Source organism: Scyliorhinus canicula, chromosome 2 (genome assembly GCF_902713615.1).
Source record: "Scyliorhinus canicula chromosome 2, sScyCan1.1, whole genome shotgun sequence".
Taxonomy (NCBI): domain Eukaryota; kingdom Metazoa; phylum Chordata; class Chondrichthyes; order Carcharhiniformes; family Scyliorhinidae; genus Scyliorhinus; species Scyliorhinus canicula.
In genome coordinates this window covers 35,614,393-35,636,143 of record NC_052147.1, presented here as the reverse complement: position 1 = coordinate 35,636,143, position 21,751 = coordinate 35,614,393, and the positions used below count along the sequence as shown (strand labels likewise).

General features: G+C 44.6%; 1 protein-coding gene across 8 annotated transcripts in view; it reads right to left on the bottom strand.

The window, feature by feature from the left end:
• The window catches only part of LOC119952316 (echinoderm microtubule-associated protein-like 5), a 298,867-nt gene that overhangs the window by 58,668 nt on the left and 218,448 nt on the right, over nucleotides 1-21,751 (bottom strand). For 4 of the 8 annotated variants that reach the window (XM_038775979.1, XM_038775973.1, XM_038776000.1 and 1 more), the window contains 6 exons: nucleotides 20,985-21,116; nucleotides 11,385-11,473; nucleotides 10,016-10,192; nucleotides 9,361-9,562; nucleotides 5,201-5,327; nucleotides 1,670-1,684 (listed from right to left, as the gene is read on the bottom strand). In XM_038775979.1, the coding sequence (XP_038631907.1) occupies nucleotides 1,670-1,684; nucleotides 5,201-5,327; nucleotides 9,361-9,562; nucleotides 10,016-10,192; nucleotides 11,385-11,473; nucleotides 20,985-21,116 (742 nt within the window). The remainder of the gene's footprint in view (nucleotides 1-1,669; nucleotides 1,685-5,200; nucleotides 5,328-9,360; nucleotides 9,563-10,015; nucleotides 10,193-11,384; nucleotides 11,474-20,984; nucleotides 21,117-21,751) is intronic. The other 4 variants (XM_038775988.1, XM_038776006.1, XM_038776026.1 and 1 more) reach the window with 1 other exon arrangement.

Below are 21,751 nucleotides of genomic sequence, written 5' to 3'. Positions count from 1 at the left end.
CACAGGCAGTGGGGTAGGCGATGATGACATACCCAACTCCACCATTCTTTCAGTTGCTGCGCCACATGGATCCTCCACCTCTTGAGCCAAGGCTTTACTCGACTTTTCCCAGGTGTTGTAGTGCGCCGACATTCCACTTTGGAGGAGAAACCACTCCCTCCATTTATTCTGCACTTTTTACAAGCAAAGGGTCTGGTAACTGGGTAGAAAGGGCCAAAACTGAAGCGTCCAAACAGGAGCCAACTTGTGTGCGCCTGATCAATCATGGCCGCCACCGGAAGTCAGGTTTATAGTAATAACGTGTTCAGTTACTGACAAGCAGATCCCAGCTCATTTTCAGAACCAAAACATTCCAACTTATTGTCAACGGTAATCCAAGGTAAATTGACATTATTTAAATTTTGTTTGTATGTGGTAAAATGAGCTGCTTATTCCGAATGATTTGACTTATTGCACTATTGGCAGGGGAAGGTGAAAAACAGAATTGCATTTCAGTGAAATAGTACTTTTAGGGTTTAGTTACATTTCAGGGAAATGAATTATTTATTTTGCATGAGCAAAGTCAAGAGGATTAAACCGTATGAAAGGATGTGCACTTTCGCAAAGAAAATGCATCAGCCGCAGAGGACTCAAGGCATGGGACACAGTGATTTAAAACGTTAATAAATAAACCTGTGCCAATGACCACAGAAAGAGCAATGCAAATGCATCAACCCCCAAAGCCTAAAAGTTAAACTAGAGAAGGAAATGTAACAAAACCAAGAATTGTAAAAAACAAAAACGTTGCTGTTAGCCTGGGAAAGTGATACTGCAATAAACGTTCCAAGGCATAGCTAGTATGTAAAGACTATTGCTGAGTCTCGAACTAGCAATAGTATCTTCTCTTTACTGTACATAAATATCTTCTAAAGTTTTCAACAAAATGCATGCTCATGATAAAAAGAAAAATTCTTGCGCTTGTATAAGAGCCTTTGCTATAATCAGCATTTCAGAGTCAGTGAATTTTCAAAAGTAATTATGATGGTTTTGTAGGTAAATGCAACAATCAATTTTGGCACACGATGCCTCACAAATAGCAATGAGATGAATGGGCAGCTCATCTATTTTTGGTGTTACTGATTATGGGATGAAAGTTAGCCAGGCCACCAGGAGAACGACCTGTTCTTTTTTTTTAAAGTGCCATGTGATCTTTTTATCCACCTCAGCAGCCAAATGAGATTTTTATATCCATTTATCATCTGAAATCCAGAACCTACAACAATGCAGCATTTCCTCGGTACTGCTCTGAAGTGGGGTTTGAACTCACAACTTGCCGGTTCTGAGATTAAAGTACTGCTGACCGAGTCAAGCTAAGATACCAGTGGGGCAAATCTTCCTACTTCTCAAAATTCATTCTGTCTGCATTTCTGCCTGCCCTTCTGTTTGCAAATTACCCAGTTTACAATAACAGGGTAAAAAAAAATCTGCAAATCTATTGTGCTTAATTATTCCTTTTTTGGATAATGTGCCTATCTTACCTTCTGGGGAGAATCAGAAAATGAGCAAGATTAATAGTCTGGATGTTTCAATATCACCGTTTAATAAAAGAAAGCATTTAAATTCAGTACTTGATGCATCGTCGCCTTATTGTGTTTTGAGACATCCAAGTGCACATATATATTATGCTTACCTGACTATTCCCTGCCTTCAGAGAAAGCAAGACGCACAGAAAAAGGAGGGAATGAGCAAGAATTAGCAGAAAAGTTTGAAAAAAGGTTTAGAGATTTCAGCTCAGTCATTAGATGAACAATAAAAATATTCTGACCAAACTTGAATGCTGTCCATATCAATAGAATTGAAATGGGTATGGGTAGGTCATGAATCATACCCCTCCTCTCCACCTCATGCCAAAAAGTGAGTACAGATCGATTATTAGATCTTTTTGCAGGAAATTACTGGAACAAAGTTTGGGACAGGAAAATTTCCGACATTTCCAGACATCTGCAAAAATAAAGCTGTGACCACTCTTCACTCTCTGAAGGATTTTTTTAAGGCAAATATATTTCTTTAAATTACATTAATTACAGATCGATTCATTAAATCTTTTTGCAGGAAATTACTGGAACGAAGTTATTATGCACTGGTACAATTTGGCCTTCCTTTATTTACATACTTTTATTTATAGTTAATATAAACAGAAAATAATTTTTACAGTTTACTATAAAATTCATTATGAATCAAATTAATTTGGAAGTCTTTTTCCTGTCCCAAATGTGATCACTTTTGTATCATGTTAATTTCTCACGACCCCTCCTTCTAAACACAATAACTATTGTTACAATATAATCCCATCAGTGGTATTTTTCACATACTTTCCATCAAAATAGAAACATTAGGAACGTTTACAGTACAGAACTGGGCCATTTGGTCTATTGTGTCTGTGCTATCCAACCTAATCTTATCTTCCAAATCTTTGTCATTGGCTGTAGATGAAGGCATAGCCACACGTTTTATTTAATTTTGATGAGGGTTTCTCTCTTTACTACCCTGCAGGTGAATCCAATACTTAGGCCATCAAAGCTGAACTTAATTCTATCTTCCCTAACACCCACGTTCTTGAACTTTCAACATTACATGGCAAACTTGGATGGAAAACGTGTGATGTATTTGTTTTCAAGTGAAGGCCTGACTATTGCATTCAGCAAAATCTGATTTAATAGTTTTGTTAACTCATTAATTGTTCCATTTTTGGAAAATACTCCAACATGTCCATAAATTTGTCTTTCCAATCCATTTTACATGATTTATTAAAATTGCTCAGGATTCAATTTCTATGTGCTGGAAGCCCACTGTGCCGTCAAGACTGGCCTTCGAGAAGGCTCTCTGACAAAGCCAATACAGGGTAATAGGTATATTTCAAAAGTTTTAAATGTTTCACATTTACTCTGAAACTAACTGCTGACACCAATTTAACTAGGAGATGGTTCTGTCTAGTTTTTAAAAGTAACTTTGTTATTTAAATTCTGAAAACTCACAGTGGACTGGACATTCGCTAAAAATTGTTAATTTTGTTTGTGACAAAACCATTTTCCGCTGCAAAAATAAAGCTGTGACAACTCTTCACTCTCTGAAGGATTTTTTTAAAGGCAAATATATTTCTTTAAATTACATTCAAAATAGCTTCCTGATTCCGCTGGTTCATGGCAGACTTATGTGACTCCAGATGCACAGTAATGTGGTTGACTCTTAAATGCCCTCAGGATGAGCAATAAATGCTGGCCCAGCCTGCGACGCCCACATCCCATGAACAAATACATTTTTAAAAAACATCTGACCTGATGTTTCACAGGTGGATATCCATTTACTGAAACAGGCAGCAGAAGACATTCTGATGATTCACAACTGTTTTATTCGTTATACTATAGTTCAGCACAAATGCGAGTTTCCACCCTTCCCTTCTAGATCCTCTCCCGGTCTAGGAACAATCTCCTACTGGAGAACGCCCCAGCTCTCAAGTACAGTCTTCAATAAACATCACCTACTCTCAACTTACTCTGAAGTTAGTTCTGGCTTCTAACGTTGCCACTGAGGACCTGGCATCAGCAATGCAATAACTTCCCTGACCTCATGTGGGCGATCAAGATAATTGAATGCATCTTAACATTACACCTGCTACCCGCCATACCACCAACCAGTCATCCAGTGCACCACTCACTCTTCAGCAATCCTGAGCATGCAGATATTCCAATGTTGCCAGCCTCATTCCCAGCTCCTGTTGAGGCCACATAGCTTCAGCTGAGCAGCTGTGAGAGACACAACACCCAAAACCAGTGCAACATCTTCACTGATATTATTCCTCTCTCTTACAGGATAAAGTAGCCCAGAACCACCTAGAGCAGAACAGAACCACTGGGAGACAGAGGCTCGCATCCCACATAGGAAACAGTGCTCCACATCATTAGATTGGCTGCATCAGAGTCTGTGGCATCAGTTTGGTGAGAACATTGAGGAAGACAGTATGTTCCTGCCTTATGACCCTGAACTCCCAACTCATCCTCATTTGGCATGATGTGTAAGCAACTGAAAGTTTGACCATGGACCACTAGCTTTCTAATCCATTCACTTTCTTTTGACAATCAAATACTGTTGCCTGGCTCACCAAGGCTGCTCCAGGAGAGGGAGAGCAACAGCTCAGCACTGAAGAAGTTACGTCATCACTTGATTTGACACTCAAAGTCACTAGCTCTGATACTAGCACTGAAAGTATCTTAAAGGCTAGTTTAGAGTTGGGGTCAGCACAGTGTGCCATTAGATATGAGTGGGTGTTGCTAGGCTGGGCGGAAAGGATAATTTATGCACTATCTCACTGGAGCTCAAAGTCACATGAGTTCCATTACAGAGGTCTCAGATGAGGACTTTGATGGGGTGCCGTAACGAAGAGCACTCATGATGATGCACACCAAGATGAAGGGTGTATGAACTGGCCTGCCAGACAATCACCTGTCATTGTCAAGGGTCATGGCCCAACTTAGCAGAGGGGATCACGTGAGGCTTGCCCTCTCTCCAGCCTTTTATTTCATCCTCCTGTTGCGCTGCAGTCCCAGAAGCACTGCCACTGCAATCCTTGAATCAGCATGATCCACATCCACCTCCTCATTTAATAAGATCAAATATGATTTGGCCAGAGTGGACTGGGAGCGGAAACTTTTAGGTACATTTTTGACAGAACAGTGGGATGCTTTCAAGAAGGAATTAGATATAGCTCTTGGGGCTAAAGGGATCAAGGAACATTGGGCGGGAGGAAGAGGGAAGGTGGGATCAGGGAATTGAACTTGATGATCAGCCATGATCATAATGAATGGCAGAGTAGGCTTGAAGGGCCGAATAGCCTCCTCCTGCTTCTATTTACTATGTTAAATTGTTGACATATTTTGCAAGTAAAACAATTATGTCCAGATTTCACGAAAACCCAGGAGACACTGGTGAACCCACTCAATGATTCACGATGCTATGCATGGAAGCAACACTGAAAAACATATTTGCAGGGTGCACACTATCTGACAAACTTCAATAAACAGTTTTATTGATAATTTACTCATGTTCTGTTATAGTATAGCTTTGGAGTACCAAAACATTCCAAAAAGAATAATCCACATGAATTAGAATACAAAGGTTTAGGCAGCGTGTGCTGAAACATAATTTTCTTTCAGATGTAAGGTACCTTTCCTCTTGGGAAGGTTCTTTCTGCTGTAGGTGAGGCTTGATTCCAGACATCGGACGAAGGCTCGTCGTAAAGGCCCTAATGGTGTAATTGATTTCATTTTCCCGGGTAACATCACTGTCATAACCTACAACAACAAGCATAAGGTATTAAAGGCTAATGTACATTAAATCTTTATGACAACTCATTTAATATTAAAATAATTTAATCAGCGAAGAAACCTGTCATTTGGAAATGGTTGCCAAGAGTAATTTTACTTTGTCTGTGGAGGAATCACTAATTATGATGATCTATAACAAAGATTAAAATATTTAATCTGACTAAACTGAAAAGAATAGGATCACCATTTTCTTGGATCAGGAGGTGACGATTCTAAGTCAGACAAAACACCATAACACTGGGGAAGTTATTCTGACCCCGATCCAAATAGAAATAATGCTGTTCCTATTTACCAGTGTTCTTGCCCAAAGGGGAAATATAGGAGGCAGCTAATTCAAAGAAAGTTGACTGTTTTCTCACAAGTTCGATCCAGTATGTGACAATCTTCATCTATAGGACCTCTTTCAAATACAGCAGATGACAGTACAACAGTCCAGTGTTTCAATGCATTCTAAATCATTACTAGGCCTTACAAGTTAAAAGTTGTGGCAAACACATTAAAATTGTGCATCAAAAACATTATGTGCCTTACTGGCATTGAAGGCAATCCCGGAGAAAGTTCATTAAGTTGATCCCAGATATGGAGGGGTTCTCTAATGGGAAAAAGTTGAGTGGATTGGGCCTGTACTCACTGAAGTTTAGAAAAATGAGAGGAGAGGGTGGCATGGTAGCACAGTGGTTAACACTGATGCTTCATAGTGCCAGGTCCAGGTTCAATTCCCGGCTTGGGTCACTGTGCGGAGGAGTCTGCACGTTCTCCCTGTGTCTGTGTGGGTTTCCTCCACAAGTCCCGAAAAATGTGCTGTTAGTAATTTGGACATTCTGAATTCTTCTTCTGTGTACCCAAATAGATGGCAGAATATGGCGACTGAGGGATTTTCACAGTAACTTCATTGCAGTGTAAATGTAAGCCTACTTGTGACATTAATAAAGATTATTATTGAGACATAGGATTCTCAGGGGGCTTAACAGGGTAGATGCTAAGAAGGGTGTTTCCTCTTGTGGAGGAATCTCGGACCAGAGGGTATAATCTCTGCATAAGGGGTCACCCATTTCAGACAGAGATCAGGAGCAATTACTTCTCCCAGAGGGTAGTGAATCTATGGAATTGTTTACTGAACAGGGTTGTAGAGGCTGGTTCGTTAAGTATGTTCAAGGCTGAGATGGACAGATTGTTAATCAGTAAGGGAATCAAAGGTTAGGTGGATAAGGGGGGAAAGTGTAGTTGAGAATGATCACATCAGATCAGTCATGATCTAATTGAATGGCGGAGCAGACTCAGTGGGGCGAACGGCCACATCTGCTCCTGTGTCTTATCCTCTAATAGAACTTTAATCCTGTCTGTGTGTGTACTTTATTTCCCTATACACTGATTCCCTGCATTTCAGTGTTAAAAATAGCTAAAATAACAGAAAATGTATATTTTCCTGTGATCCATGATGTGGTCTAATGTTAAAACAAAAATTGAAGGCTAATCTTAAATCTGAAAACAAAATAATATTGTTACTTTGATCACAGTTGATTCACACTTCTAACGTTAAAATGTGAGAGAATACAACCAGCGAATCTTGCAATCTTCAAGTATCTAGATGGAATTCTGAACGTTTAGCATATGTTTTCCTCATAATTTCCCCCAAATGAGGGAAATAAAAAGTGAAATTGGAAGAGTAAAAGGAACTTTGGAAGGACAATTGATCTTTTGGTGGACGTGTTGTAAATTATGTCTTTCGATAGTCTGCACTGATCTCTAAAAGACCTCCCTACCTAGGCCCACTCCCCTACTCTACCCCCATAGCCCTGTCTAACCTACACCTTGAGATGAAGGGACAATTTAGTATGGTCAATGCCCCTAACCTGCACACCTTTGGACTGTGGGAGGAAACCGGATCACCAATGGAAACCTACATAGACACGGAGGGAACGTGCACACTTCGCAGTCACCCGGAGGTGGACTTGAACCTGGGTCCATGGCGCAGTGAGACAGCAGTGCTAACCACTGTGCCGCCCCAGTGGAACACAACAGTTATCCAACACTTTGATTTGCCAAATAAATTGAAATTCAGTTGAATAGTTTTAAGCTGTGTACATCATATGCAGGGTTAATTGTTAGTTCTGAGCTCTATTTTTTCCTGCAAGAACAGAAGATTAATGACTCTGGATATCCGGCTGTAAGGGATGTTGTCTACTCACAGTAGCTGCAGAGATGTTTGAATGCTTATTCTGTCAAGCAATTAATATAAACCTAGCCATATTTAGGACAGAGTGAAGATCAAACTTCATTGTAATTTTAATAATAAATGCATCAACTTGCATTTATATATTATTTTCTTTTTGAATGAAAGTGTTATCCCATTTATTTTTAGTGGGTTTCAATATAAATTATGAAGGACTGAAACAAAAAAAACATGAATAATCTTAAAATTGTGGCAAAGGATCAGAGCATATTCGGAAGGCTCAATTTGAGCAACACAATACTGAAAGCTATTGGTGTTAGTCTTGGAAGATACAACCGAATCCCCAACTGTCAACATTTTGGTTGTAGTAAAATATACATTCCTGTTGAGTTATCTCCAAATCACGCTAAGTATTTGAAAATAATAGTAATTACAAGCAGCATGATTAAAGTAATTTCTAGAGTTTCCAACACACACAGAAAGCAGCCTTTCTCAATTCCAAGCAGTAAACTCTATAGAATCCAGCGATGTTGCATCCCAAGCGGATGATGAAAAAGTCCATTCTATTTTGGGGTTGAAAGTGTGCAAAGGCTGAAGGATTTGATCGACAAGTTTAACCTTCAGTTGTCTTGCAGGGTATGACACAAATGAGGTACATTAAAGTTACATCAAGGCAACCAAGTTTAATTTAAACACATATTCTCAATCTTCCCAAATTGAGAAAATGACCAATATCAACTTGGTTCAGTAAAATGTACTTTTACCCTTCGCCTGGAAGAAGAAGATGGGTTGACATCCATTTGACAGTGAAATAGACAGACACTCCAGTTTGGCCTGGACGAAATACTAAACTGAGGATCCACCTGTCTGTTTCACTGACTCAGTTGGATATTAAAGATTTAACGGCACTATTCAAAGAGCAGAGAGTTCTCCCAGTATCCCAGGTAACATTCTCCTTCAACTAACTGCAGTGAAAACAGAATAACTGATCATTTACCTCATTTGCCTTGTGCAAAACGGCTGCCACGTGTATCCACGTTAACACAACTAACTGCACTTTCTTGTACGTGAAATGCTTTGGGATATTTCAGAGATGTGACAAGACATAATATAATTGCAAATTATTTCACAGCTGCAGGCAATGAATATCAAATGCAGATTGAGACTCATTTTGTAGGAAAACAGCTCCAATGTAAGTTACCTGCTTCACTCAGCCAAACACATATTTTCTCTATACTGTTCACTGCCTTGCAAGGTGGGCTTAAAGTTGCACTGTTAGATAAACAAAAAGTATAGACTCTTATACTGAGTACTTCGACTCTTATACGGAGTGCTAATTCAGTTTAAGCAGCTGATCCCGACTGGTCTGCTGCAGCTGAGGAACTGGGGAAATCAGTGATTCAGCAGTTTAGTGCTTGGATTTTAACTCAAATATGGCATGACATTTGGTATGAAAATCTCAGTTTAATAGTAAATAACTTCAGTAAATCTAGAACTAAAGTAGATATTTTGATGAAATACAATCAAAAAGTGAACTTTATTGCATCGTATTTATGTCAAAATGTTTTGTAAAAACAAAATTTCAACGTGGAACATTTGAGGGGGGATCCACATGGGTTTTGCCATGCTATCATTTCTATGCAAATAAGCTTGGTCTAGATCCAACAAAGAAAATGGTGGCAAAAATAATCCATCTTCAGTCACAGAACACAATTTACAACAAATTCACCTGTAGAATTACAGGGCGTGCAACATGATTTAATTGCATCTCTATTTTCAGAGTATACCAGTTAATCTAATATGCCAAACAGTATAAGTTATACCCACCTCCATCTTCATCAGAATCAAAATCAGACTCCTCACTGTCATATTGAATGGCCTGCTTGTATCCTTCCGCCTCATGTGTCCAAATCATCATTGTTGTGTCTGCTCCCCCAACTGTAATGAGCAAACTATCATCATGTGTCCACCGTACATTTGTTACATGTGTGCTGTGAGCCACATATCTTTTGAATTTCCCATACTTTCCCTTAATTCAAAGAGAAAACCAATAAAAATCAATTTCCATTTACATGTGTCAAAGTGACAATAATGGCTGTAAATTGGATGTATTTCTATTTTCTTACAAAATCTGCACTCTGTCACAGTCTCAATTTATCTTGATGAATTATTTAAAATAAATAAAACAATTTTTAGGTGGTTGAGTAGAGAAACAAATAGCAAAAAGGTAGAACTTTCTGGCCTTTATTAATCATTCAAATAAGGTAGCAATTTATTTCTCAAAATATTAATGACAGAAAACTCACTTCTTAATTTTACAGAAAAAAGGGCGAAACCGCAATTGGTTCAACACCAGGCAAAGGTCAGGCAGTTTAATGTTTTACTTTCTTATCTACTTTTATTTATTGAAAAGCAACATACACAAAGGAACACATTTATCACGTTATTTGAGCTATCAAAATAAAAATGAATGCGCAATTACCTTCACTGGATATCGGAACAACTTCACAAATCCAAAGTCATCCCCTGTAACTAGCACCTTTTTGTTACTGGTAAGACAGGATGCAGAAACATCTGTGATATCGCTTACCAGAGGCCAGATACCTTCACATGAAGGACCTAAGACACATGTCCAAGAGGTCCAGTCTATCTTGTCCACCTGAAAAGTAAGTCTGTTGTTGTGATAAAGTCTATTAATTGATATAAACCTGATCTCAAAAACTACTGACATTAAAATAGTTAGCTGCACATTATTCCTTAAAAGATGCTTTTTTCCTCCTTTGAAATAATTGTTTGACTATTACAGTTAGGTTTTGTTGCTCAACAAATGTTCATCAAATTTAAAATAACTTTAAATAAGCGGTAAACGTCCTATTTTTACAGATTGTGCTAGTTTTCTTTGCTGATATCAACACATTTGAACTAAAAACAGCAGTTGCTTATTCTCCCCCTGTAGTTGGCACATTTCACCCGTGCCTGCATGGGTCTCACCCCCACAACCCAAAAAGATGTGCAGGGTAGGTGAATTGGCTAGGCTAAATTGCCCCTTAATTGGAAAAAAAAGAATTGGGTACTCTAAAATATTTTAATAATCAGTCTGCTAAAGATACTAACTGAAAGTACTTGGTCCAGAACTTGCTGTAAAATAACAGCACGTTTAATGAGCACACATAAAGCATGTCAAGGAAAAAATACCTACTTTAGTACAAAGTGTAATTAAGTTGTTGAACTATTTGTTCCGCTTCACCATTAGCCTCGCAAGAACGATAGCTTGCCCTTAACCTCCCGTGAGTTTAAAGATATTGCTGCATTAATAGATTAATTGCCAATTAAACTCTTCACAAAAAGTTAGAACTGATTGTTTGCATAATTGCCCTTTCGATGAGAAGATTTATGCTTCTGTAATGTCATAAAACCTTTCTGGCCCAAGGAGGGAATGACTGAAATCGAGGTATCATTCCTACAAATAGTAAATTATTGTTAGAGGATTTCATAGGTTATAATTTTTTTAAAAATCTCTTATTTTGCCATTGCCCTTTTTGCACTCTTAATCCAATCTTTCTTTTCTCCTTTATTTCTTCTTCTATACCTGATTTGATTTTAAAATCACCAAATTTCCTTCTCCGCCATTCATCTGCTTTTTTCTCAATTCGTAACTCTCCTTTCTTGCGCAGAACAACTGTTGGTCCCATTGTTCACCCCAAGTCCCAGGTACCTCGTTAACCTCACCATGTGGTTATCAACTTGCATTTCCAACACAAACACTTTTCAGCTGAAATGTGAGGGGAAATGTCTAACAGTATTTGCTATGCCCCTGTTCAGCAGATTTTGGGCCATGATATTTGTCTTACCTCTGCCTTATTTATAATCTGAGGTTTTCCACGAGGAGCTTCAAAGAATAACTGTTCCTTAGCACCAGTATTAACTTGTAAGAGTTTTCCTGTTGAAAAGTGAAACATGTTGTTGTTCAACATCAAGAACTATTCCATCAATCCTTAACTTCAACAAATTAGATTGATGTGAAGAAAAACAGAGAACAATTTGATTTCAGCGAAAGGAACAAGTCAGCAGTATCTTAATTCTAGTCTGCACAACGTCGGTACCACACTATTTGGCTGACTCTCATTGCCCTCCAAATCCTATCAAGCCACTCAGTTGGAAAAACAATCAGCACTTAAGTGTCCAATACCTTCTCAATGCAGCTAGTTATGGGCAGTAAATACATTTGCTAGCATCATCCAATATACTGAGAGCAACATTTTATATTGAAAGTTCTTTACCATTAAAAAAACAATAAATTACTGTTGTTCTTTGACAAGAGAGTCAAGGGTTATGAGGGGTAGAGGGCAGTCAGAAAAGTGAGGTGAGGCCACAATCAGCTCTACCATGATCTTATCGAATAACAGAGCAGGTCTGAGGGACAAATGGCCTACTCCTACTCTTAATTCTTATGTTATTGTTGTCATGTGAGAGTACCTTTAAGAAATGGGTATTTATAAATGGGTGTGTATATAAATATCTGTAGTGAGAGTACCTTTAAGAAATGGGTGTTTATTACTGCAGTGATGTCAGAGAGTGGGTGGAGCTGGGCTGTCTGTCAGCTTTTTACTTTCGCTTTAGGCTTTCTGTTGCAGGGTGGGTTTGGTTTCATTTTAGTTTTGGAGAAGCTGCAATCACAGCAGGATGTGTGTGAATTTCTGCAAGTTTCTGAATGTCCATTTGCTGATTTCAACGTGGTAACTGTTCTCAATAGTGGCGTTAAGTCTGATGTCTTTCTGTTAAAAGGTGTTTTTAAGTTTTATGGATGTTAAAAGGAAAGCTTAAATGATTACTTAGTGTTGTAGTCTTTGGGGGTTGTTTTTGAATTAATACTTGCTAAGGTGTTCACTGTATGTTTTAAAAAGGTTAACTTGAGTTCATAGAATAAACATTGTTTTGCTTTAAAAAATACTTTTCCATTTCTGCTGTTCCACACCTGTAGAGTGGGTCGTGTGCTTCCCATACCACAATCTATTAAAATTTGTGGGTCGGGTGAACTCCTTGATACACTTTGGGGTTCTCTAAACCCTGGCCCATAACATTGTATTGAATTTCTAGGAACATAAGTGTAGTAGCAGGAATAGCTATTTGGCCTATCGAGTCTGAGCCACCATTGAACAAGAACATAGCTAATTTTCTACGTCAGTGCAGGAAGATGGTGTTATCTCCATATCCATTGTTGTCATTTGTTTTTTTTTAAAATAATTTTTATTGAAATTTTTCGATACAAACATTTACCCCTACTACATTTTAAATTATAACACAACAAATCCCCCCTGGAAAATCCTCCCCACGCCCTCCCCCGCGCGCACCCCCCCCACCCTCCCCCCCGCGCTACCAGTCTAGCAACCAAACCGTTTTTCCCTTTCTGCCGATGGCCTCGGGCAGTCATTGCCCGCGACCCCCCGCTGACGTGCTCCCTTCGTTGCTATCCCCCCCCCCTCCCCCCCCCCCCCTTTCTCCCCGAGTTGCTGCTGTTTCAGCCTCCAGTTCCTATCTCTGATCCAGAAAGTCAAGGAAGGGCTGCCACCGCCGGAAGAACCCCTGTACCGACCCTCTCAGGGCGAATTTGATTCTTTCCAATTGGATGAAGCTTGCCATGTCGTTTAACCAGGTGTTAACACTTGGTGGCCTTGTGTCCCTCCACTGAATCAAGATCCTTCTCCGAGCTACCAAGGACGCAAAGGCCAATATTCCGGCCTCCCTTGCCTCCTGTACTCCTGGCTCCACCCCAACCCCAAAAATCGCTAGCCCCCACCCTGGTTTGACCCTGGTTCCCACCACTCTCGATACCGTCCCCGCCACCCCCTCCCAGAACTCTTCCAGTGCCGGACACATCCAGAACATATGTACATGGTTCGCAGGGCTTCCCGAACACCTAACACACCTGTCCTCACCCCCGAAGAACCGACTCATCCTAGTCCCCGTCATATGGGCTCTGTGCAGCACCTTAAATTGGATGAGGCCCAACCTTGCGCACGACGACGACGAATTGACCCTCTCTAGGGCATCCGCCCATGTCCCATCTTCTATCTGCTCTCCCAGCTCCGCCTCCCACTTGTCTTTCAGCTCCTCTATCGGTACCTCCTCCACCTCCTGCATTATTTTGTAGATGTCCGAGACCTTCCCTTCTCCGACCCAGACCCCTGACAGCACCCTATCACTCGCCCCTCTATCGGGAAGCAAGGGAAATCCTTCCACCTGTCGTCTGGCAAATGCCTTCACCTGCAGGTATCTAAACGTGTTCCCCGGGGGGAGCTCAAATTTCTCCTCCAGCTCTCCCAGGCTCGCAAACCTCCCCTCTATGAACATGTCCCTCAGTTGCCTGATGCCCGCCCTGTGCCAGCTCTGGAATCCCCCGCCAGTGTTCCCCGGGACAAATCTGTGGTTCCCTCTCAGTGGCGCCGCCATCAGACCCCCCACTTCCCCCCTGTGCCGCCTCCACTGCCCCCAGATTTTAAGGGTGGCCGCCACTACCGGACTCGTGGTATACCTTGTGGGGGGGAGCGGCCATGGTGCCGTTACTAGCGCCCCCAGGCTTGTATTGCCGCAGGACGCCCTCTCCATACGTTTCCAAGCTGCCCCCTCCCCCTCCATCACCCACTTGCGCACCATCGATGCGTTCGCCGCTCAGTAGTATCCGGAAAGATTGGGTAGCGCTAATCCTCCACTGTCCCTACTCCGTTCCAAGAAAATCCTTCTCACTCTAGGGGTGCCATGTGCCCACACATAGCCCATAATGCTGCTAGTTACCTTCTTGAAGAAGGCCCTGGGGAGAAAGATGGGCAAGCACTGGAACAGAAACAAGAACCTCGGGAGGACCGTCATTTTGACTGACTGCACCCTCCCTGCTAGCGACAGCGGTACCATGTCCCACCTCTTGAACTCCTCCTCCATCTGCTCCACCAGCCTTGAAAAGTTCAGCTTGTGGAGGGTCCCCCAGTTCCTTGCCACCTGCACCCCCAAGTACCTGAAGCTCTTTACTGCTCTCTTAAAGGGGAGCCGCCCAATTCCCTCCCCCTGATCTCCCGGGTGTATCACAAAGACCTCACTTTTACCCACATTTAATTTATATCCCGAAAAGTCCCCAAACTCCGCTAGTATTTCCATTACCTCCGGCATTCCCCCTTCCGGGTCCGCCACATATAACAACAAATCATCCGCATAGAGTGATACCCGATGTTCCTCCCCTCCCCTTGTCAGTCCTCTCCACCCCCCTGAACCCCTCAGTGCCATCGCCAACGGTTCGATCGCTAATGCAAATAGTAAGGGGGATAGGGGGCATCCCTGCCTGGTACCTCGATGGAGCCCAAAATACTCCGACCTCCTCCCGTTTGTAACCACACTCGCCATCGGGGCCGAATACAGCAGCTTCACCCACTTGATAAATCCCTCCCCAAACCCAAACCGTTCCAGCGTCTCCCACAGGTATTCCCACTCCACCCTATCGAATGCCTTCTCCGCATCCAGTGCTACCACTATCTCAGCCTCCCCCTCCACTGCTGGCATCATAATCACATTCAACAGTCTCCGGACATTTGTGTTAAGTTGTCGTCCCTTTACGAACCCCGTCTGGTCCTCATGGATTACCCCTGGCACACAATCCTCTATTCTGGTTGCCAGGACCTTTGCCAACAGTTTGGCATCTACATTCAAGAGGGAGATAGGCCTGTAGGACCCGCACTGTACAGGGTCTTTGTCCCGCTTCAGGATCAAGGAGATCAGGGCCTGTGACATTGTCGGGGGCAGAACCCCCCCCTCTCGCGCCTCATTGAAGGCTCGCACCAGCACTGGACCCACCAAGTCCACATACTTCTTATAAAATTCCACCGGGAACCCATCCGGCCCCGGCGCCTTCCCCGCCTGCATCTGGCCTATCCCTTTAACTAGCTCCTGCAGCTCTATCGGCGCCCCCAGCCCCTCCACCCGTTCCTCCTGGACCTTTGGGAACCTCAATCTATCGAGGAAGTTCTCCATTCCCCCCCTCCTCCTGGGCGGCTCAGACCGGTACAATTCCCTGTAGAAATCCCTGAAGACCCCGTTCACCTCTTGCCCCTTCTGCACTACGTTCCCTCCCTTCTCTCTCACTCCCCCAATCTCTCTGGCTGCATCTCGCTTGCGCAGCTGGTGTGCTAGCATCCTGCTCGCCTTTTCCCCGTACTCATAGACCGCGCCCTGTGCCCTTCTCCATTGCGTCTCCGCCTTCCTAGTGGTCAGTAGGTCAAACTGGGCCTGTAAACTGCGCCGCTCCCTCAACAGCCCCTCCTCTGGTGTCTCCGCATATCTCCTGTCCACTTCTATAAGTTCCCCCACCAGTCTCTCCCTCTCCTGCCTCTCCTTCCTTTCTCTGTGTGCCCTTATGGAGATCAGCTCTCCTCTGATCACTGCTTTCAGGGCCTCCCAGACTACCCCCACCTTCACCTCGCCCGTGTCGTTCGTGCCCAGATATCCCTCAATGCCCTTCCGGACCCTTCCGCACACCTCATCGTCCGCCAGCAGCCCCACATCCAGGCGCCACAACGGGCGCTGGTCCCGTGCTTCCCCCAGTTCTACCTCTACCCAGTGTGGTGCATGGTCCGAAATCGCAATGGCCGAGTACTCCGTGTCCTGCACTCTCGAAATCAGCCCCCTGCTCAGTACAAAAAAGTCTATTCTGGAGTACACCCTGTGGACGTGGGAGAAAAAAGAATACTCCCTCGCCCTTGGCCTGCCAAATCTCCAAGGGTCTACCCCCCCCATCTGCTCCATGAACCCCCTTAGCACCTCTGCCGCTGCCGGCCTCCTATTCGTCCTGGAACTCGATCTGTCCAGCCCAGGGTCGAGCACTGTATTGAAGTCCCCCCCCATGATCAGGCCCCCTGCCTCCAGACCCGGAATGAGGCCCAACAGGCGCCTCATAAAACCCGCGTCATCCCAATTCGGGGCATACACATTCACCAGCACCACATTCTCTCCCTGCAGCCTACCCTTCACCATCACGTACCTACCCTCCTTATCTGCTACCACCTGCGCCGCCACGAACGACACCCTCTTTCCCACCAAAATCCCCACCCCCCGGTTCTTTGCGTCCAAGCCTGAGTGGAACACCTGTCCCACCCACCCCCTTCTCAGGCGTACCTGGTCTACTACTCTCAAGTGAGTCTCCTGCAACATTGCCACATCCGCCTGCAGTCCCTTTAGGTGTGAAAAAACCCTTGCTCTCTTGACCGGCCCATTCAGCCCCCTCACGTTCCAAGTAATCAACCGGGTCGCGGAGCGACCCGTCCCTTTCCCCTGTCTATTAGCCATGTCCTGTCCCCTGTTCGCCCCGGGTCGACCCTCCCCTTCTGACCCGTTCCCCATGGCGATGGCCCCCCCCTCTCTCCTCCCGTTCTTCCCTTCCCGTCCTCGGCCTTTCCAGCAGCAACCCGGTATCCCCCCCTAACCCCCCCCCCGGCTAGGACCCCTCCTAGCCGCGGTGTATCCACCATCGTACTCCCGAGAGTCAGCTGGTTTTCGCTGACCCGGCTGCCCCTGCCACACCCCGACTCCTCCCGATGTGAGGGGGGAGGGGCCTCCCCCCCCCTTGCCATCCCTCTCTGACCCCGCTTCAGCGCGGGAAAAGCCGCCATTGCTGGCCACACCCCACTCTTCTCTCCTCCCCCTTCCTCCGTCCCGCGCGCGGGAAACAGGGGAAAGCCCGCGCTTTCGCCCGGCCACACCCTACCCCGCCCTCTTCAATTCCACCCCCGTCCCCCTCCAAGCCCATAAAAAAGCCCCCCTAAAACGAGAGGAAGAAAAAAGAGAAAAAGAAAACACGCATAACCAACTTGCACCCCCCCCCGTCCCGCCTCCCCAACTTAACAATATAACAATATAAATAACAAATCTCAAATAAATACATAAATACATAACTATGCCTGCATAACTAAATAACTACCCAATAATAACGTATTTAACCATCACCCTCCATCGAACAGAACAGAAACCATAACCCTTAAAGAACAGATCAAAAAACAGTAAAAAAAAAAGCCCCCCCTACAACAACAATAATCAAGGGAAGTTGGCAACGGGAAGAGACACACAAAAAGGAACAAAGAAACCCCCCATAACACAAGTTTCAAAGAAACCAAACGATCCATCAACTTTAACCAAGTTCCGACCTGGCCTAAGAAAGACATGGGCCACTTGATCAGTCAAGGGTACTCGGGCGGCCTCGACCGCCGGCGTTCCCAAGTTCTAGTTCAGGTCCAGCTTTTCCTCCCGAACAAAAGTCCATGCCTCCTCTGGGGTCTCAAAGTAATGGTGCTGGTCCTTGTAGGTGACCCACAAGCGCGCTGGCTGCAGCATTCCGAACTTGATCCTCTTTGCGTGCAGCACCGCCTTCGTCCGGTTAAACCGGGCCCGCCGCTTTGCCACCTCCGCACTCCAGTCCTGATATATCCGCACCGTCGAATTCTCCCATTTGCTGCTTTTCTCCCTCTTGGCCCACCTCAGTACTTTCTCCCGATCACAGAAACGCTGGAATCGCACCAGCACCGCCCTCGGGGGCTCGTTCGCCCTAGGCCGCCTAGCCATGACCCGATATGCTTCTTCCAGCTCCAGGGGCGATGGACCGGCCCCCTCTCCCATCAGGGAGCTCAGCATCTCCGCTACATATTTCGGGAGATCAGGCCCCTCCAGGCCTTCTGCTAGGCCCAGGATCCTCAAGTTCTTCCGCCTCATTCGAGTGTCCAGCTCCTCAAAGCGGCTCTGCCATTTCAGGTGGAGTGCCTCGTGCACCTCCACCTTTCCCACGAGGACCGTGGCCTCCTCCTCCCTTGCAGTCATCTCCTGCTGCAGCTCTCTTATCGACGCCTCTTGGGTCGCCTGGGCCCCCATCAGCCTTGTGGTCGTCGCGTTCATAGACTCTAAGAGTTCCACTTTCAGCTCCGTAAAACACCGGAGGAGAGCGGCCTGCTGCTCCTCCGCCCATTTTCTCCAATCTTCTAGTGCGCCACCGGCCGCCATTTTGGTCCTCTTCCCCCGCTTTTTCCGGGGAGCTGCTGCCGCTTTTTTTGTCGCCCCACTCCGAGTACCGACCATAAAGTTGGTCTCACTCTCCTCAGGAAGCCTTCCCCCACCGGGATTCGTCTTTACAGTACCGTCGGGGCCCTCCAATCGGCCCTTAAACACCTTTGTCGCAGGAGCTGCCAAATGTGCGACTTAGCTGGTCATAGCCGCAACCGGAAGTCTGTTGTCATTTGTAACTAGAAATCTATAGACCTCTGCTTTGAACATACTCAATGATCGAGCCTCCTCTGCCCTCTGCGGTAGAGAATTCCAAAGATTCACCACCCTCTGACTGAAGTAACTCCTCAACTCGGTCCTAAATGGCGTACCTCTTATTCTGAGACTCTGTCCCCTGCTTCTAGACCACCAGCCGGGGAAAAATCCTTCCTGCATTTATCCTGTCGAGCCCTGTAAGAATTTTGTAAATTTCAATAAAGGGACTTCTACATCAAGGAATTGGTAGAAATGTTTACTTTGGCACCTATGGGGTAAAAGTTTACTGATGTTTTGCTATCAGTAAAGAATAGAGGTTTGAAGTTGTATGGTAGTTCTTCAAAAATTGGGATGTTCATTACAACAAAGATTCAACTTCACTGCATGAGGGATATATTAGTGCACATGATTACTGAGAAGACACTAAACATCATGGACGGGATTCATCGTTGCCCGACGCCGATTTCGTAATCGGCGATCGGGCGAAGAATCCATTCCAACTGCCAAATTGGGGCCAGTGCCAGATTGACGCCGGTAGCCATACTCTGTCCCCATGGAAGTAATCATGTTGCGCGCCGGACGCCGTTAGACACCGTGCGGTTGATATGTGGTCTGAGCAGTCGGTGTGGCAGCTGCGGACTGTGTCCAGCACCGTCACACTCGGCCGGGATCCGTGCCGCTGGCCAGGGGGGCTTCCACGAGGGCTGGGGGGGCTGCCCTATGGGGTCGCAGATCAGGTCCAAGCACGGTCGGTGCCATGTTGTATGGCACGACCGCTGCAGGTCGTCGCTGTCTGCATGCGCGGCCATGGACCCGGTCATTCTCTGGCTGTTTTCGGCATAGGTCCCGGAATCAGTGAGGGCTGAGAGACGATTTTGGCGTCGTAAAATGCCCGCTGCTGTGGCGGCGCTGGACTCAGTCCGCAGTCGCCACGCCGGGTTCCCGAATAAAAATAGCACATGCGCCTCACGCCACTGGGAACTCAGCCCATCGGGGGCAGAGGATGGGGGAGGGCCTCAGGCAACGTCCTGTGGCCGTCCCGATGGTGTGTGGCATACTCGTTTTGGAGGGGGTGGAGCATTGCAAAAGCGGCAATTTTGGAATATTGTAGCCAATGGATCCACTATCTCCGCTGCCACTTCCTTTAAGATCCTCGAATGTAGGCCACCAGCTCCTGAGGACTTGTCTGCCTTAGTTTGTTTCGCACTTTTTCCCTATTGATGATGATTGCTCTAAGTTCCTTCCTTTCTATTACGTCTGCATTACCTGTTACTATTGAGATGGTCCTAGTGTCCTCCACCATGATAACTGAGGCAAAATATTGATTTAGCATCTCTGCCATTTCGGTGTTAGCCACTGAAAAACGATACAAAGCCGTCTAAGCAGCGCAACTGTACACAGACCTAAGTCCTAGATACATTTGTTAATTTTATTTGAACCCTGACCTTTCATTGTACCCTGGATGGAGGGTGCAGCATAAACATAAAGGCCGCCTTGCCAATTGGCCTGCCCGCGAACCGTGAAAGCAAACAGTCAACACAGTCACTTGGCCCCTAAATGGGCTCAACTGTCTGCTCGAAGCATGACTGCCAACCAAAATGTCACACGAGTACGTGATGACGTTGGGACGTGCGTCCGACATCTTCTCATGCGCTTCCTGATCAGGCGTGAGCCCACCCTCCACACGTAAAATTCTTGCCAAATGAATTTGTGTAAAAACAAGGATTAGGATAGCACAAACAGCCTCGGTCTCCATGGTTTTGACCATTTGATCCCACCGTCGCTGTCACTGTCTGTCTGTGCAGAGTAAAACCAGCAATCAGAAAGTTAAACTTCCCTTGTAAGTAGGTACGTCGGGACTTCCTCATAGTCCTGAGGCACAGTGATGAAAGCGATTGGAAGATTTGAGCCAATGTAATATACCTGTCATACTCTTAGTTATTCCTAATGACGTCCTGGGTTTAATTCTAGTTAGAATTGGAACAAAAAAAGGGAATCTCTTCATAGTTGGTCCTACTTCACTGGAGTAGCAGCAGAAATCCCAGCTTTGTGCTTTCTCATGAAGATCAGTGGTGGAGCACAAGCAATTCCAAGAGAAACAAAATGCTCTAATATATGTATTTACACATTTTTCTCTTAAAGCGTTGGAGACAGACAGACATGCGTACCTCTTTTGTCCCAGTCTAAATGTGTTATATAGCTGGAAGCTCCTTTGCAGATTCCAACTCGTTTACTATTCATTATATTGTAGATATCTATGAAGTTATCATGCGATGCCACCGCCAAGTACTTCCCTGAACCTGAAATTTTAAAATGACAAATTATTACTTAGAATTAAATAAGAATTAATCCATAATTTAGCACTGAATTGGAAATTACTTATTAAACCCAATATTGTTGGCATAGAACCATTATGGTATAGAGGCATTCGGCCCATGAAGTCCATACTGGCTCTCTCCAGACCAATTCCTGTGCTCTATCCCCATAACCCAGCAAGCTTATTTTCTTTTAAGTGGCCAATCAATTTCCTTTTGAAATCTTTGTTCTGCTTCCAGCACTCGAGTCAGTGAGTTTCAGGTACCTTGATGTAAAAAAGTTTTTCCTCACATTCCCCAATACGTACAGTATTGCCTAAAATCGTAAATCTGTGTCCCTTAGTCCTTGTACCATCAGCTGATAAAGAAATTTCCCTTGTCTACCTTATTAAAGCCTATCACAATTGTGTACACCATTTATCAAATCTACCCTCAATCTCCTTCGTACCAAGGAGAACAACCTTAATTTCTCCAACCTAATCTTGTAGCTAAAATCCCTCATCCCTGGAAGCATTCTGGTAAGTCTCCTCTGCACCCTTTTAAGGATCCTCAAATTCTTCCCAAAGTGTAGTAACCAGAACTGGACACAATACTCTTAGTTGTGGTCTAACCAGAGTTTC